Raw genomic sequence first — 15566 nt, 5'->3', positions numbered from 1 at the left:
AGTAATACATGAACTTCTATTGTTTTGGTCAGCTTTTTGACTTATCAATGTGTTCTTTGTTTCTATATAAATCATGAAGGATTTATTATCATATGGAATAACTTTGCTTTTAGTGATGTTTTTTATAAAATTAGGACTTAAAATTACAATCTGTGTAAAAACGTTCGTCTCGTTATGGCTTCCAAAAGGAGGGATAGTCGAAAAGAACACGTGGTCCAGAGCTAGACCCTAATAATCCCAATAAAATGGACATCAACAGAGTTGAAAGCAAAATTAGCAACATTAGGAATTAAAAGATCGGAGAACTTTACAAACAAACAATTGAAACGTATTTTCTTGGATAAACAAAAAAGTAGTGATGAAAGTTCCAACAATGGAAATACAGAAACAATCAACAGCAGTCAACTTTGAATACTTCCCAAGCATCAAATGAAGAAGATGATGTTATTTTTTCGTCTACTAGTATGCAGAATTCTGAACTTTCCAGCCAAATTCCGACTGCATCTACCTCCCGTATGAATACCATTGAGCGAACGCCTTTACCAGTAGAAGGTGCTTCTGCGCATCCAAACCACACGTTTCCGCCCAGGGCTGATCTTAATACTCTTGACTATGCTCTTACCTATAATACTTTACAATTATGTCAGCAAGTCATTGACAGAGTTCCAAAACAGACAAGGAAATTCAACTTGCATTCCGCCATGAACTTTAATCCCATATCAACATTTCCTGTCAACCCAAATGCAATTGTGTTCCAAACCCTACGTTGGGAGAATTTGTTAACCCCAACCAGATGAATTTCCCGAACAGTTTCAGATCACAAGTTCCAATATTTTCCATGCAAAACTAACAAGTACAAATGTCTAAACATGGATATCCTGCAACAACGTCTTCTTGTGTTGATATGGTATCTCCAGAAATTCACACTAAAATTATCTCAGGTTAAGACATCAACTTAAACATTCTCCTTCTTCTGAACTATGAAACACCCAATAACTAAAAGTTTAAAGAGAACGATGACCGCTTAAAAACGAAATTTAACACTTGACCATATAAAAAAATGTCCTCTAAATACTTAAATTCAGCTGAAAAAAAGTTTGTACACGTTATGACCTGAGATTTTCTTCTTCAATGTTTCATTTTCATAGATTGACAGATATGAGACATGAAAAGTATTTTTAAAAATAGAGATACCCTTCCACTAATGGGAATAATCAAGACTTGAACAATTGGAAACTTATCTCAAATCAATTATTTCATTATTTCATTTAGTCTACCTAAACTAGTATAACTTAAAAATGTTTTCATAAGTTTTTTACAGAATTACTTTTGAATTTTTATTAGGCGGTTTTCATTTAATTAGAAATTTTTACAATATAGACAGCAATAGAAAACAATTTGCCATATAGACTTATTCATCCATATGATTGCTATTTTCCAGGGCTGATTTCATACTTTTTCAACTTTGAACTCTGTCTGGTGAACCAACACCTGTGTGAATCATTTCGATTGAGTCCCTGAAGTGGATACCTTGGTATGCAGGGTTGTCAAATTATGTAAATGAATGCAACATTTAGATAATACCCAAAATTGACAACAACACTTCAAATGGTCTGCAATTTTATTTACTATGGTCTACATGTTTCGCCTGCAAGGCAGGCATCATCAGAACAATTTACATACAGAAATTAATTACTGAAGTACTCAATTTTTGACAATTTTATTTTCCATTAGCGGCGACCAAAATCTTCCCATTGTTGCCGACGCGCCAGGAAGTAGTAACATCCAACAATGGCCAGGTTGGAAGAGAAGCCTTGCGAAGTGGTAGGAACCATGGGAAGTTCGTCCAATTAGATACCAAGCCTTTAGAACAATGTCATGTAACGTATAAAAGTAAAACGAACTCAAGTTACATTGTAAACAAACTTTATTTTTCTATATTTATATTATCTATTTATAACTCTTTATTGCTACTTTCACTTTTCATTGTTTCTCTCACCTTGACAATGTCAAATTCAATGTACCACTTAGAGTACTTCAGTAATTAATTTTTTTATGTAAATTATCCTGATGACGCCTGCCTTGCAAAGATAAAAAATATTTAGAAACACCTTTTGTGCCAGGGTTTCAACAAAAATTGCTACATGATAGATATTAAATATGCTATTTGAAATTGATTCATGCTGTAAAAAACTGATTTTTGTCGAGCCTTCGACTTTTGTCGAAAAAGCGAGACATAGCGATCCAACATTCCGTCGGCGGCGGCGGCGGCGGCGTCCACAAATATTCACTCTGTGGTTAAAGTTTTTCAAATTTTAATAACTTTCTTAAACTATCCTGGATTTCTACCAAACTTGGACAGAAGCTTGTTTATGATCATAAGATTATATTCAAAAGTAAATTTTGTGAAAAAAAAATTCCATTTTTTCCGTATTTTACTTATAAATGGACTTAGTTTTTCTGCCAGGAAACATTACATTCACTCTGTGGTTAAAGTTTTTGAAATTTTAATAACTTTCTTAAACTATCCTGGATTTCTACCAAACTTGGAAAGAAGCTTGTTTATGATCATAAGATAGTATCCAGAAGTAAATTTTGTAAAAAAAAAAATTCCCATTTTTTCCGTATTTTACTTATAAATGGACTTAGTTTTTCTGCCAGTTAACATAACATTCACTCTGTGGTTAAAGTTTTTAAAATTTTAACTAACTTTCTTAAACTATCCTGGATTTGTACCACACTTGGACAGAAGCTTGTTTATGATCAAAAGCTAGTATCTAGAAGAAATTTTTGATAAAATTTTGTTCCATTTTTTCCGTATTTTACTTATAAATGGACTTAGTTTTTCTTCCAGTCAACATTACATACATTCTGCAGTTTAAGTTTTTAAAACATTTATTAGATTCATAAATTATCCTGGATTTTTACCAAACTTGGATAGAAGCTACTTACAATCAAAAGATAGTATAGAGAGGAATATTTTTATTAATTTTTTTCCTCATTTTTGTTGAGCCTGCGATTAACAGCAAAAGTAGGCGAGACACTGGGTTCCGCGGAACCCTTATGAATTTTTATTCAAATTGGGGAAAATATTGGTGTAAAAACATAGTTTTGTTTTAAATTCACAAATTTTGAGGCACATCTTTTTACGACCGCAAATTTTTTTCGTGTCCATATTATGTTATGACGATGTCTGTGTCCGAAGACATTTTGGATTGCAGACATTAACTTGAGTATAAGTGTATGGATCTCTATGAAATTTTAGCACAAGGTTCCATACCACTAAAGGATGGTTGGGATTGTTTTAGGGGGGTATTGTGCTAGCAGTTTTGTAATTAGGGGCCAAAAATTGTTTCTTTTATTTGTCTTGTTTTAAGACAATAACTTGAGTATAAGTGTATATATCTCTATTAAATTTTAGCACTAGGTTGCACACCACAAGAGGAAGGGTGGGATTAATTTTGGGGGTTATTGTCATAGGTGTTTAGGAATTAAGGACCAAAAAGGGCCTAACAAAACCAGTTATTCGTCTGGTTCACAGACAATAACTTGAGTGTAAGTGCATGGATCTCTATCGAATTTTAGAACAAGGATCCTTACCACAATAGGAAGGTTGGGATTTATTTTGGGGGTTATTGTCGTTGCTGTTTAGTAATTAGGGTCCAAAAACAAGCATTTTTATGTTTCAGGACAATAATTTGTGTATAAGAGTATGGATGTTTATGAAATTTTACCACAAGGTTCCATACTTCAAAAGTGGGATTGATTTATAAGGGCCGAAAAGGGGCAAAAAACTAGGATTTTCTTGTTTCTGGACAATAACTTGAGTATAGGTCTATTTATTGCTATTTAATTGTGCCGTAAGCTGTTATACCATAAAATAAAGTTTGGGATTGATTTTAGGGGTTATGAACGTAACAGTTTAGTTAAAAGGGACCAAAAATAATTCTTTTGTAATACTTTGTTTAAATTGCTTATTTCTTAAGCAATTTCAATGGGTTTTAATTCAAAGTCTTGAATTCTTGGGGTTCTTTAATATGCTGATTCTAATTGGGTATTTATTGTTTGGATTTTGGGTCTGTTTTTATACGCCCGTCAATTTTTGACCGGACGTATTATGGTATACAAATGTCCGGTGTCTGTCTGTCTGTACGGCGTAAAACTGTCGCACGGTAATTTGAGAATGACTTATCCAAATTTCATGAAACTTAACATAGTTGTTTTTTATGATGGTCAAACGATCTGTATACTTTTTGGTGAAAATAAGATTAAAACTTTTTGAGTTACGGGACTTAGTAACTAAAACAGGTGTGTGTTTTTTTTCACATGTCGCGCCGTATCTCAAAAACAATTTATGATTATTGCTTAAGACTTTACACACTTCTTAGTTATATTAATCTTAAGATCTGTATACTTTTTGGTGATGATTCAAAATTTTATTTTAGAGATATTGAGTATTTTGTTAAAAACGGGGGAGGGGTTTTTCACAGGTCGCGCCGTATCTCTAAAACAGTTTATGATTATTGCTTAAAACTTTACACACTTCTTAGTTATATTAACCTTAAGATCTGTATACTTTTTGGTGATGATTCAAAATTTTATTTTTGAGTTATTGAGTATTTTGTAAAAAAAGGGGGAGGGGTTTTTCACATGTCGCGCCGTATCTCAAAAACGATTTATGATTATTGCTTAAAATTTTACACACTTCTTAGTTATATTAATCTAAAGATCTGTATACTTTTTGGTTTTGATTCAAATTTTATTTTTGAGATATTGATTTTTTTTTTTTTAAAAGGGGAGTTTTCACATGTAGCACCGTATCTCAAAAACGATTTATGATTATTGCTTAAAATTTTACACACTTCTTAGTTATATTAATCTAAAGATCTGTATACTTTTTGGTTTTGATTCAAAATTTTATTTTAGAGATATTGAGTTTTTTGTAAAAAAAAAAAGGAGGGTTTTCGCATGTCACGCCGTATGTCAGAAACTATTTATGCTTATTGCATAAAAATTCACACACAAGACTACTGGCGTATCATGCGCTCATGGCGCAGCTGTTTATTGAATTGATCCATATTAAGGTTCAAAGGGTCCAAAATTAAACTTTGTTTGATTTCTTCAAAAATTGAATTATTTGTGTTCTTTGATATGCTGAATCTAACCATGTATTTAGATTTTTAATTTTAGGGTCTGTCTTCAAATTGGTCCACATTAAGGTCCAAAGGGTCCAGAATTAACATTTGTTTGATTTAAAAAAAGAGTTAATGGTTGGCGTTCTTTGATGTGCTGAATCTAAGCATGTATTTAGATTTTTGAAATTGGGGTCCAAAATTGATAAAAGGTATACGTCCAATTTCAAATTTGTATGTTCTAAGACCACATTCGTTCTGTGTCAGAAACTTATGCTATGTGAAATATCTAATCACATTCCAAATTTAGAGATGTATTGCACAATTGATAGAAATTGAAAGTAGACTCATAGTTAAAAATAGATCAACACCATATTCTAATTTTAGAAATGATGTATAAATATTATAGTATGAAATTTACTGTTCATTATTAGATATTTTGAAAAATAAGGGAAGTTTTATAGATTTTTAAAGACATTGTATTAATGATGAATGATATTTTGGAAATTTAAAAAACAAAAATTGTAAATTTTTTGAAGAACTTTGTGGTAGGTTTGTTTGTTATTCTGTATAAATTAATTTGCAGAATATTTTTTTTATGAAGTGAACCCCTATAAAAACATAGCTAATTTTGTCCATCAATAAATAAATAAATTAAATTCTTGATGTAATTGGATATGCTTATTCTAACCATGTATTTAGATTTTGGATATTTAATACATGTAATAGGTAAAAGTCCAATTTTAAATTTTTCAGTTCTTTGACCACATTCATTCTGTGTTAGAAACCTATGCTGTGTCAAATATATAATCACAATCCAAATTCAGAGCTGTATCAAGCTTGAATGTAGTGTCCATACTTGCCCCAACTGTTTGGGGTTTGACCTCTGCGGTCGTATCCAGCCGGGCCTAGTGGAGAATTTTATTTGATACTACTATTTCAAAGAAAGTTTAGATGCGGGTAAAAGATGCCTTCTCAAATTTCATATGTCATGTTGCAATTTAATTTGGGAATAGATGTTGTTAAAACTGTATTTTTCTTCAATTAACTCAACGAAGTTGCAAAGGGTATAATGTTTTTCATACGTCCGTCTGTCTGTCCGTTCATCTGTCAGTCCTGTTCTTGTCATCGCAAATCCTCTGAAACTGCACAACAGAATTTTATGAAACTTTGTAGATAATAAGAACATACTATGTAGATGTGCATAATGACAGAAAATTACAATTCAATTTTTTTTCTAGGAGTTATGCCCCTTAAACTTAGAATTTTGGCCAGTCCTGTTCTTGTCATCACACTCCTCTGAAACCGCACAACAGAATTTCATGAAACGTTGTAGATAATAAGGACATACTATGTAGGTGTGCATATCGACAGGAAGTTACTATTGATTTTTTTTCTAGGAGTTATTACCCTTTGAAATTCGAATTTAAGCCTAAATATACTACTGCAACAGTTTGTAATCGCAACTTCTCTGAAACCACAGAACAGAATTTCATGAAAGTTTGTAGTTAATGAGGACATAATATGTAAAAGTGCATATCCACAAGAAAATTTTTATAAGATGACTTTTGTAGAGTTATGAGTCTTTGAACTTAGGAATCTGGTGAGATTTTGTTTGTCCAGTGACAATGTGGGGGCGTGGGGTATGTGAGCGTGCTCACAAAGGTTCTTTAATTATATTAGAAATTGCATTGCATTTGCTCTCAAACCTTCATTTCATTTAGATATTTAAAAAAAGTTGTTTAAGAACAAAAAAGTTTTTTTATTGCCTTTGCCCTTGCACCTTGGACAGATAAAATATGTGCAAAGCAGAGGACATTGGAACTCTGTTCTTTTATTGCTAGGGTGTACATGTAATTTGCTGTTAATAAATGTTTCCTTTTGTCAAAAATTATCTGTTGCCCACCATTTTGGAAAATGTCCATCAAAATACTTAGTGCTTAGGTGTTAACAGAACTTATATTTTTTTAGAACACATCCTGAATTAATTCCTGTGTAAACATTTTGAAAATTGACAGCCCTGTGAAAATGAATTGCCTTTTATGCATCAGTCAATGTGCCTCAAACAATGAAGTGCAAGTGAGACTGTTTCTTACAAATGTCAGTTTTCTAGTTAAAGTTGTATTATAATCTGTTGTCTGAAATTTACAATAAAATGTTTTTATTTAATTTTGAATTTACAGTAGGTAATTTCAGCTGACTCTATTGGCACCTGGAGTATAGAGAAGCACACCATTTGCTAATTACTAGTAACTTCTGATGCTTCTAAAATGTTTATTTATTTCAGGGAATCAAAATTTGTCAACAGAAGTTGGTAGAATTACTTTGTATAATGGAGATTGAAATATCACCACATGTAGCCAAACCAGAAGTTATCTCCTTAAAAGAAATAACAACTACAGATGTATCAGTGTTAGCAGATAGACTTCACAATACAGGGAGGAAAATACAGTCATGTTTATCTAATTGACAGAATATTAATATATGATTATGTCAGTCAATATTTTCTCTATTGGGGTCTGAAAAGTTTTCAATGTGAAGAATTATTTTGGACATCTGTTAAAATGTTTAAACCTGCTGCATTTGTATGCACCTGTCCTAAGTGATCAGGAGCCTGTTCATCATTGTGTTCATTGGTTGTCGTCTGTTGATGCGGTTCATAAATGTTTCTCGTTTTTTATATAGATTAAACCGTTGGTTTTCCTGTTTGAATTGTTTTACTCTAGTCATTTTGGGGCCTTTTATGGCTTGCTGTTTGGTGTGAGCCAAGGCTCCGTGTTGAAGGCCGTACTTTGACCTATAATTGTTTACTTTTTACACATTGTGACTTATATGGAGAGTTGTCTCATTGGCACTCATACCACATCTTCTTATTTCTATATATGAGTGGAAAATCTAGTGGCCAAAAAATACCTCCCCTGCAAACACTGATAAACAGAACTCTCCAATGTTTAGAATGTCCTCCCTGATGATGCTACTGATTTTAAGTTCCGAAGAAAATGTTTTGTTAAATAGTTTTAATGAAAAAAATGAGTTACCACCAATAAGGCCAGGGTTTTATATTTTGTTGGTTCACATTTTTTTAATGTCAAAAAGTCTGGTCAGTTGGTTTGGGGAAAAAAATATCTTACAAGACATAATTATGTAAAGTGTAGTCATTTCAAAGAGATTTCTGGTAGTCGTTGATCCTATAGTTTTACATATAATACTGACATGGTTCGCAATGGCAAAATAGTTTAATATCCAAAATAAGACAGTATATAGGCAAATACTCCAAAACCTGTCTTTTTACATTTAACAGAAAGTTAGTGCAAAATTACAAAATTTGATAGTAATCAACTGTAATTAATTGACTTTTTTCTATGAATTTATTTGTTTTAATAATAAATAAACTTTCTTATCTCTAAATTTGTCTTCTTGTCCTTAATTTTAAGTCTTAAGTAATTTGAAAGAATTATTCTTCAGTTTCCCTTAAACTGTCATTCAATTTGTTTACCATAAATTTGTTCTACTTAAAAATAAGGAAATGTGGTATGATTGCTAATGAGACAACTATCCACCAGAGTTCAAATGAAGTGAATGTAAGCAATTATAGGCAAATGTATGAGGCCTTCAACATTGAGAAAAACCTGTTCCATATAGATGGGTATAAAAGGCCCTGACATGAAAAACGTAAAACAATTCAAACAAGAAAACCAACGGCCTCATTTAAAACACATCAATTTACAAAAAAAAATATGTAGACATGAACCAATGACAACCTCTGAACTTCAGGCTCCAGACTTGGGACAGGCACATAAAGAATATGGCGTAGTTAACATGTTTGTGAACACTCAACCCTCCCCTTACCTGGGACAGTGGTGCATAGCTGTCAACTGACCCGTATCTGCGGGTTACACCTGAGAATTTCCCCCTTCACACAGGATTTTTTAAATACCCCCAGGTAAAACAATAAAAGCATACCTGTCAACCTCTGAAACTGAAATTGCAGGTCATGACCTGCATTGGAGAAGAAAATGTCAGGTCATAACGCTTACAAACTTTTTCTGTCCAATTTTAGTATTGAGAGTTTTTTTTATATACTATAACATATAAATGTACCACTGAGTTTCTTAGAAGTAATCACTTTTGTATTTGTTAAGTATATAAATATTTATCATTAATTAAATATCTTTCTAAAGCAATGCCCTTTTATTGTTTTATTCACACTAGTTTACTTCTTTTTATTAATTAATGCCATAAACCCCAGCTAATCAATTATAGTTAATATGATCCTATAAAATGGGAATTGCTTTAGAAAGATATTTAAAAGAGGGACGAAAGATACCACAGGGACAGTCAAACTCATAGATCGAAAACAAACTGACAACGCCATGGCCAAAAATAAAAAGACAAACAGACAAATAATAGAACAGATGACACAACATAGAAAACTAAAGACTAAGCAACACGAACCCCACCAAAAACGGGGGGTGATCTCAGGTGCTCCGGATTTTTTGATAAATATTGATATACTTAACAAATACAAAAGTGATTATTTTTAGGAAATTCAGTTGTACATATATATGTTATAGCATATAAAAAAAAAAAACTCTCAATGCTAGAATTGGACCGAAAAAGTTCGTACACATTATGACCTGACATTTTCTTCTTCAATGCAGGTCATGACCTGCATTTTCAGTTTCAGAGGTTGACAGGTGTAAACTGTCAATTTCAAAGGCTACCAGCCATTTTGACTTCAAGGAGATTTACTAGTTCCTTACAGGCGAAGACCAAGGGGACTTAAGGTTTGCACTCAGTCTGTCTGTCTGTCCATCTGTCAGTCTGGCAAATCAGTTTTCCACACTTTTTTTCTTCATGCTTGAAGATATTGTTTAGATATTTGGTGTATTGTTTTATTATGACAAGTTACATTTCAAGTTCGAATTTTGTTCTTGTCTGATGATTTTGTGCAGAGTTATGATCCTTGGACTTAGAAAATTCACTCAAATAATCAGTTTTCAACACTTTTTATACGACTGCAAAAAAATTTTGCGGTCGTATATTGGTATGACGTTGGCGTCATCGTCCAAAGACACATTGGTTTTCGCACTCTAACTTTAGTTTAAGTGAATGGATCTCTATGAAATTTTACCATAAGGTTCAATACCACAAAAGGAAGGTTGTGATTGATTTTGGGGGTTATGGTACCAACAGTAAAGGAATTAGGGGCCAAAAATAAGCATTTTTATACGACCGCAAAGTATATTGGTATGACGTTGGCGTCGTCGTCTTCGTTGTCGTTGTCAAGCATGTATTTAGATTTTTATACGCCCGTCAAATTTTTGACGGGACGTATTATGTTATACAAATGTCCGGCGTCCGTCCGTCTGTCCGTCTGTCCGTCCGTCTGTCTGTCCGGCGTAAACATGTCGCACCGTAACTTGAGAATGACTTATCCAAATTTCATGAAACTTAATATAGTTGTTTCTTATGATGGTCAAACGATCTGTATACTTTTTGGTGAAAATAAGATTAAAACTTTTTGAGTTACGGGACTTGGTAACTAAAACAGGTGCGTGTTTTTTTTCACATGTCGCACCGTATCTCAAAAACAATTTATGATTATTGCTTAAAACTTTACACACTTCTTAGTTATATTAATCTTAAGATCTGTATACTTTTTGGTGATGATTCAAAATTTTATTTTTGAGTTATTGAGTATTTTGTTAAAAAGGGGGAGGGGTTTTTCACATGTCGCGCCGTATCTCAAAAACAGTTTATGATTATTGCTTAAAACTTTACACACTTCTTAGTTATATTAACCTTAAGATCTGTATACTTTTTGGTTTTGATTCAAAATATATTTTTGAGTTATTGAGTATTTTGTAAAAAAAGGGGGAGGGGTTTTCCACATGTCGCGCCATATCTCAAAAATGATTTATGATTATTGCTTAAAATTTTACACACTTCTTAGTTATATTAATCTAAAGATCTGTATACTTTTTGGTTTTGATTCAAAATTTTATTTTTGAGATATTGATTTTTTTTTTAAAAGGGGTGTTTTCACATGTCGCGCCGTATCTCAAAAACGATTTATGATTATTGCTTAAAATTTTACACACTTCTTAGTTATATTAATCTAAAGATCTGTATACTTTTTGGTTTTGATTCAAAATTTTATTTTATAGATATTGAGTTTTTTGTAAAAATAAAAAAGGGGGTTTTCGCATGTCACGCCGTATGTCAGAAACTATTTATGCTTATTGCATAAAAAATTCACACACAAGACGATGGGCGTATCATGCGCTCATGGCGCAGCTATTTATTGATTTTTGGCCCAGTTTTCAAGTTGGTCCAAATTGGGGTCCAAAATTAAACTTTGTTTGATTTCAACAAAAATTGAATATATGGGGTTCTTTGATATGCTGAATCTAACCATGTATTTAGATTTTTTATTTGTGGGCCCCGCTATCAAATTGGTTCATATTGAGGTCAAAAGGGTCCAGAATTAAACTTTGTTTGATTTCATCAAAAATTGAATTATTGGGGTTCTTTGATATTCCAAATCTAACCGTGTATTTAGATTTTTAATTTTGGGTCCCGTTTTTTAAATTGGTCTACATTAAGGTCCAAAGGGTCCAAAATTAAACTTAGTTTGATTTTAACAAAAATTGAATTCTTGGGGTTCTTTGATATGCTGAATCTAAACATGTGTCTAGATTTTTTATTATGGGCCCAGTTTTCAAGTTTGTCCAAGTTGGGGTCCAAAATTAAACTTTGTTTGATTTCAACAAAATTTGAATATATGGGGTTCTTTGATATGCTGAATCTAACCATGTATTTTGATTTTGGACATTGGACCATAATAGGTAAATTAAAAAATTCAAGTTCTTAGACCACATTCTCTCTGTGTCAGAAACCTATGCTGTGTCAAATATTAAATCACAATCCAAATTCAGAGCTGTATCAAGCTTGAATGTTGTGTCCATACTTGCCCCAACTGTTCAGGGTTCAACCACTGCGGTCGTATCAAGCTGCGCCCAGCGAAGCATTTTATTGTAACTTCCAGACATAACTTGTGTGTTAGTGTATGGATCTCTCTGACATTGTACCACAAGGTTCCATATCACAAAGGGAATACTTGGATTGATTTTGGGGGTAATTGCCTCAAAATTTTAGGAATTAGGGGCCAAAAAAGGGGCAAAAAACAAGTTTTTTTCTAGTTTCATGAAAATAACTTGTGTTTAAGTCTATGGATCTTTCTGAAATTGTACTACAAGGTTCCATATCACAAAAGGAAGGCTGGAATTGAGTTTGGGGGTAATTGCCCAAAATGTTTAGGAATAAGGGGCCAAAAAGGGGCCAAAAATAAGCATTTTTCTAGTTTCCAGACAATAACTTGTGTGTAAGTGTATGGATCTTTATGAAATTGTACTACAAGGTTCCATATCACAAAGGGAAAGCTGGGTTTGAGTTTGGGGGTAATTGTTCTAGATGTTTAGGAAAAGGGGCCAAAAAACAAGCATTTTTTTAGTCTCCAGACAATAACTTGTGTTCAAGTGTATGGATCTCTCTGAAATTGTACTGCAAGGTACCATACCACAAAGGGAAGGCTGTGATTGAGTTTGGGGGTGATGAATCATAAGGGGGTTCAAAAAATTTGCGGGGGGATTTTTTTTTTTTTCTTTTTGTTTCTTTAAAATTTTCCATTTTAAATTGGTTATTTCTGATTTATCTATAAAAGCAAATAATAATGATATGGTTTGAATAGGTAAATTACAATCTTTTAAGTTTTTAGACCACATTCATTCTGTGTCAGAAACCTATGCTGTGTCAAATATTTAATCACAATCCAAATTCAGTGCTGTATCAAGCTTGAATGTTGTGTCCATACTTGCCCCAGCTGTTCAGGGTTTGACCTCTGCGGTCGTATCAAGCTGCGCCCAGCGGAGCATTTTATTTTGTCATGCTTGAAGATATTGACTTGATATTTGTTATATAGTTACACCATGACAAGTTATAGATCAAGTTAGCATTTTGTTCCCATACAATGAATTTTTACCCGGTAGGGGACTATGTACTCTCAGAATGCTTGTTTTCTCTTAAACTACATTTTCGTGAGGGACAGTATTATCATCACAAAATGTTTTGACAAGTATCAAAAGCAGAAAGAGGATTGAGATACGAATGATTACACTGTCCCATGTTGTCCATCTGTAACTAAGATGGATGTTTGAAAAACATGAAAACTTGAAATTGTGTTCTTTTTGTTTGATTAAACATAAAATTAATAATATTAACGTTTTATCCTGCTGGATAAGTGAGAAAAATTGATTTTTAATCCGACTACCGATACCAGAACCGTTCGCCGTCTTGGTTTCAAATAATCATGTGATATCATATAACCATAAAGTCCCAAAACCAGCATGACATACAGTTGGTCTTCAATCAGTATCAGTATGACATCCATTTTATTTAAAGAAATCCGTGATTTTCAAAAAAAGGATCGAGACTTATCGTCTTAATGTTCTCTTCTGCAATGACCAGCATTTAACAGGGTTTTTGGAAAGATTGGAACTTTGTTCCATGTCTGTGTACATATGCACAAATGAACTGTAAAAAAATGGTTATATCTTAATTGAGAGTATTTTGTCGAAAATAATAGTCATTACTGTTTTTCAATTTACTGGCTATTTTTGTCTTTTTATTTTAGTAAGAGTATTGATACATTATCAGTATGATTGACAATTGCCATTCTCAAGGAACAATTAAACACAAAGGGTGGGACAATAATTGGAATTCTAAATAGACCCGTCCTCCTTACTGCCAATCATAATTGACCAAATTACATAACTTTTGAGTTTATACCTAACATGGCAGACCACTCAATACACAAACTTTGACCTCATTAGTATCGGATATAATTTGATCTTTATAGGTCAGTGTTATTAGTGACCTCTGTCGATGTATAATTGATACATGTGTACATATGGTTAACATTAATATTAAATGTGCATTTCTTTTATAAAATTATAGACAGATGATAGATTTAATCCTTTATCTATGTATAGCTTTTAATGATTCACAATGCATTAAATGAAATATCTGTAAATTTTGTCTGAAAGATGTTGTTTAAGGATTAAAACAATGTATTTTTTTAAGAAAAGACCAAAAAGAAAATCTGTATGAGTAAAAAATCCAATTGGGGTCTATTTTTCTTGCAAAATCTCTGCAACAATTATCTGTAATTAATCCATAATTTAGGTTACATTTATCAGTGAAGGTATTTGTATATTCTAATACAGGACATGTATTTTTTAAATGAAATATTTACCCTCATTTTAACAAAAAATAAGATAAATGACTTAAGGTGGCTCGGCCCTTTAACAGTGCGCATATTTTAACGCATGTTTCTAACGACGAGCGCCTTGGGAACGGTCGCTTTGAGGGTTTTTCTCAAAAATAGTTTTGACGACATTGGAACGCGGGCGTGTATGAAAGCACCCTTTCCCGATGTCAACAAACCATGCAAAACGTTCTACAAAACATGAAATACGTACAGTTAGGACTACAGAGTGGTTTGTTCATTTTTAACATAAAAAGGACAGAATTATACATGATATATTAAAGCATAACCCATGGATCCGCCTATGGGCTTTCAAAAACAAGTAAAACCCATATAGTATGCTATTATAGTATAAAGGCATCGGGGTTCATCTGCACGCTATAAATAATAAATAAATAAATAATAATAAATAAGCGTTTTTTAGAGTCGGCAAAGTATACAAATAGAGTCAACATAAGCTCTAATGAGCTTTTAACCGTTTTATCCGTTTGGCGTATTATAACATTTTGTTACTGTCATAAATTTCTTTTTTACTTGAAATATCTTCATTTCCAAGTATTGGTAGGATCTTATTCTGGAGTATGTGAAATATTTTCCCAGTGCAAAATTTTGATAATAGTTACGTATTTTTTGTTTGCCAAAAATTTTTGAACATAACAATTCCGGAGTATGTGAAATATTTTAACACTGCAAAATTTTGATAATACCTAAGTATTTTTTATTTTCCCAAAAAAAATTTTGGACATTACAATTTTCAAACAAAGACTAAATACTTGACAGTTAAAGATTTATATACTTTATCAAATAATGGGCACGAAAAATATATCTAACAAATTTTCTCGTATCATGATTCTATGATTTTTGGAACTCTAGTCCTATAACATGAGATCTCGGGGCCAATGTTTTCTATTTATGATATTTTAATTCCTTTTACTTATTTCGATATTTGTTAATTTGTTAATTTTGTATTTTCTGTTGTATCTTTCAATATGCCAACAGAGTTCGCATTAAAAAAAAAGAGGAAATATCAGCGTAAAATATTTGGTTTGACCAAGTCGGGATTTTGCCTAACACATCTATAGTCTACCGGTCAGTTCCAAACACTA

At 32.4% G+C, this 15566-nt stretch overlaps 1 protein-coding gene across 1 annotated transcript in view; it reads left to right on the top strand.

The window, feature by feature from the left end:
* The window catches only part of LOC127724955 (recQ-mediated genome instability protein 1-like), an 88689-nt gene extending 80149 nt beyond the window's left edge, over positions 1-8540 (top strand). Inside the window, exon 13 of the mRNA XM_052231956.1 lies at positions 7420-8540. Coding sequence (XP_052087916.1) covers positions 7420-7602 — 183 coding nt within the window. The 3' untranslated portion in view covers positions 7603-8540. The remainder of the gene's footprint in view (positions 1-7419) is intronic.
* The last annotated feature ends 7026 nt before the right edge of the window (positions 8541-15566 follow it).

The sequence above is a fragment of the Mytilus californianus genome, unplaced genomic scaffold (genome assembly GCF_021869535.1).
Source record: "Mytilus californianus isolate M0D057914Y unplaced genomic scaffold, xbMytCali1.0.p SCAF_14, whole genome shotgun sequence".
Taxonomy (NCBI): domain Eukaryota; kingdom Metazoa; phylum Mollusca; class Bivalvia; order Mytilida; family Mytilidae; genus Mytilus; species Mytilus californianus.
Note: the sequence above shows the minus strand (reverse complement) of the source record. Positions and strands in the feature narration are given on the sequence as shown.